Raw genomic sequence first — 3707 nt, forward strand, 5'->3', positions numbered from 1 at the left:
CTAAATTAAGGTTTAGGCAGTCCTTTGCCTGACAGCAAATAAATGAAATGATATACACACAAATTTTGCCTGCTTGACAAAAGAAAAAAACCATCTGAAAAATAACTTAGTGTGGTCAAAAATATAGTTCCAAAGGACAGTAATCATAAAATAGCATTTAAAAACCATTTTAGGGAAATGTCTAATTCCTACTTTCTGCCTAGCCAGACTTTTCAATTGAACAATGTTGTGGGTAACAACTGAATTTAATCCACAACAACTAATTCTGATACTGCTAGTTTTTCTTTCTCTGCAGGCGTACATACAGGTGTTAATATTCTGCTTCAACTTGAAAGGAAGATATTCTTTAAAACGGACGAATCCTTTGCTGTGAATCTACTAGTGCCTGAAACTACACATCCGCCTGGGAAGTGGGGTAAAAGAGTGTGCAAAATGGTTTTTGACACCCTGACCTAAAAGTTCTATGTTCCATACAAAATCCTTTTTTTTTTTCCCTTCCTTTCCCATCCTGCTGATCTAGCGTGCAACATCATATCAGGAATCACAGATACTGATCTAACCATTGTGTGGAAACTAAAATAATCGTCATCTAAAAACACGTATATATAAACATTAACTCTACTTAAAATACAACTTCCTTCCCCCCTTCCTTCAAAGAATCCTAAAGCTCTAAGCAGGATGAATACAAACATTTTTAAGCCGTTCCATCGGAGGTGTGTTCTTGATTAGATTTGATCCTGGAAATGTTTGAACATTCTGTAGAAGAACACATTCTAACTATGGGTTTTTGCTAGAAACTTCTCGTTCAATGCCTATGTAATCAAATCCAGTCTCACTTGTCTCTGAAATTAGCTAAATACGCAGAAATCCATTGTAATTTTAAAAATAGAGAAGAGGAAAAAGAAACTTCACCCGAAACACATTCCAGTCCAACCGTTCAAGCACTATTTCGAGAAGGCAAGTAAAAATAAAGTCCCACGTCTCCCTCAGGAACAGAAAGGTTTTCATGAAGCGGCAAGGTCCAGACCACGCAGTAGAACCCTCCCGGACCCCGGCAACCCTGCCCGTTCCAGCGAACCACCCCTGAATCCGGGCTACTTAACCACCTCGAAGCACAAAGATGTTTATGGGGTTGTCAGATGCATAACAGCTACTTAAATTCTAACACCAAAAAAAGTATGATTAAACAAGAGTTTTTAACACCATAGTCATCGGTACCTTTCCTCCTCGCTGGAACCCACAAAAAAAGGGGCGCAACACGAACACCAGAGAGGGGTTTTCCCCTTGTTTATTAGACTTAGGCAAACAGCTATATTTAACAATTCCTCCCAAAGGCCTGATGCCAGAGCGCTGGATCTTTTGAGAGGCAGGCACACAGGAAACAGAAGGCACACCCGCTGCTTGGTGCAGGAGCATTCTCCCAGTGCAGCCAAAGCGGCGCTCGCCCCAGCACCCGGCACTTTCCAAGGGCCAACCCGGGAAGCCTGCATCCCCACAGCCCAGCCCGCGTTGCCAACAAAGGCTGCATCTACTGCTTCCAGGTGGGAAGCCCCACTGTCTGACGCGGAGAGCGCGCTGCCCGCCGCAGCCCGGGAGCTGGGGTCTGCGCGGAGCCGCCCCCGGAGGGAGCCGCGCCGCACCAAGGTCCCGAACTGAGGACCGCCGGCGGGGCCGCAGGGCGCAGGGCCTCGCAGTATCCCGGGGGAGGGCGGGCTGGGCGTCTGAGCCGCGCAGGGTCCCCAGAGGATGTGGCGGCGCCGCGGGCGGGATGGGGGCTGGGGCGGCCGAGACGGCCCGCCGCCCCCCGCGCCCCGCAGCCCCGATGCCTTTCATTTGGCCTCTGCGGCGTTGGAGACAGCTCGACCTCCAGCGCTAAGCACTGCGCCAAGCAGGGGCGGGCGGGGGAGACGCCGCCAGACCCGCCGCAGCGCCGGACCACCCCCCCTCCCCTCTCTCCACGCCGCGCCCCCAGCCCGGCCGGACCCCGCGGCGCGCCCGTCGGCTCGCAGGCCGCGCTCCCACGGCGGGCGAAGGAGACTGCGCTCCGGCGCTCGCCCGGTCCCCACCTCGATGTAGCCGGCCAATGCCGCGGCAGGCGCCGTGAGCCCGAGCAGCAGCAGGACCAGGAGCTTGCCGGTGGCCGTGGCGGCCGCGGTCCCGGTGGCCGCCATCCCTCGCCGGGTCGCTCTAGTGCTCGACTCTCAAGCTCACACACGAAAACTCAGAACCTTTCCCCACCGCGACCCAGAAGCATCTAAAGCCTGTTCGCCGCCGCCCCGGGGGTTTTACACCAACCGGAACTGACTTCACAAGGCCACACCCTCTTTCTTCGGGGCCCAATGCCGGGCCGTAGAGCCTCTCCAAGACACCGCCCCTTGTTCAACCCAGACCCAATCAAAGAACAGAAGAGCCTGCACCTCCCGCCCGCTCCAACCGCGAGCCCCGCCAGGCCCCGCCTCCGGCCTCTGACGGCCCCGCCCCCGCCTGGGACCCTGCGGCCGCGTAGCGAGGGGGTGTGCGCAGGGTGCGCTGGGGGCCGCGGCTCCGCGGAGGGTGGGGAATTGCTCTGGCCTCCCGCACGGTGAGAGGTTATCTGGGCGCGCTACGCTGGTGTGTCCGCCTGCAGCCTCCTGATTCGGGGCACGCCCCGCTCGCCTAGCCCTGCGGGGTATTTTTCAGATTCCTTTGGGTACCGCCCTCTGTGAGGTTCTGAAAATGGTTTTATTAAAAACAGAATTAAAAAAATTTTGTTGTTGTTGTTCCGAACCCAGGCAGGTTAACCGAAGGCCTCCCCCGAGGCTGGGGACCGGCTGAATGAGGGAGCTTTCCTCCTCTCCCGATCCCTGCTCTAGGCGTGCGGGTGTCGGCGCTCTGCTCGCCCAGAGCCGGGTTTGCCCTTTCCCCGAGACTGCTGGGCGGTGTTTCCACGCTTTTGACCTCTGTTCCTTAGGCCTCATCCTTACCCTTCCTTCCCAGCAGCCACTCGAGCCAGGGATGGCTGCCTCCCACTGGAGCCCAGTGGGGCAACGACCACGTTCATCTTAAAGCCCACGTCCCCTTCCTCGTATGTTTTAGGGAAAGATCGTTTTTCTTCATTACTCAGTTTAAGATAATTGGCAGGAGACCTGCTTCTCTGCTTTCTTGCTCCACGGCATTTCCACTTCAACTGGGAAAACGTTCTGCTGCCCCATTTCACAACTGGCACGGTCTCGCCACTGCGAGGGCTCTCTGCTGGCTTTGTTTCCTTTCAATAGCCATGTGATTTATACACCACCCTTTGTAGAGCCCTTGCTAGTCCCTTTAGGTTCAAACAAATAAATAGAGAACAGGGTCTCTACCCTAGGAAACAGAGTAAAAAGAAAGAGAGTGTCCACAGAATAAACAGTGGAGTAGTGAGAAGAACGCTGGATTTTCCAGCCTTATTGCCTGAATGCCCAGTTCTTGGTGGTTAAACAGGCTCTGTCCCTATTTCCCAAAGACAACCCACGCCTTTCCATTTTCGAGCCCTTTCTATGCCTGCAATGTCCTCTCTCCAATACCTACCTGTTGAAAACATTGTCATTCTTCCTCTGTCCCCTAGATGTAATGTTTTCCATTATGGCACTTGCTTCCTTGGTTGTCTCCACACCTCTGTTATGCCACTGATAAGAACTGGGCTATGTCCTACTGCAGGACCTCCTGCGGTGGAGACCTCCACACGTTTGTGC

At 54.0% G+C, this 3707-nt stretch overlaps 1 protein-coding gene across 4 annotated transcripts in view; it reads right to left on the reverse strand.

Annotated features, from left to right (window-relative positions):
* Positions 1 to 2265, reverse strand: part of APLP2 (amyloid beta precursor like protein 2) — a 53853-nt gene extending 51588 nt beyond the window's left edge. For 3 of the 4 annotated variants that reach the window (XM_006731170.3, XM_031025769.2, XM_006731169.3), the window contains exon 1: positions 2067 to 2264. In XM_006731170.3, the coding sequence (XP_006731233.1) occupies positions 2067 to 2171 (105 nt within the window). In that variant the 5' untranslated portion in view covers positions 2172 to 2264. Of the gene's footprint in view, positions 1 to 2066 lie in introns of all 4 variants that reach the window. The other variant, XM_031025770.2, reaches the window with a different exon arrangement.
* Between the last annotated feature and the right edge of the window lie 1442 nt (positions 2266 to 3707).

The sequence above is a fragment of the Leptonychotes weddellii genome, chromosome 11 (genome assembly GCF_054177405.1).
Source record: "Leptonychotes weddellii isolate Sample4059 chromosome 11, ASM5417740v2, whole genome shotgun sequence".
Taxonomy (NCBI): Eukaryota; Metazoa; Chordata; class Mammalia; order Carnivora; family Phocidae; genus Leptonychotes; species Leptonychotes weddellii.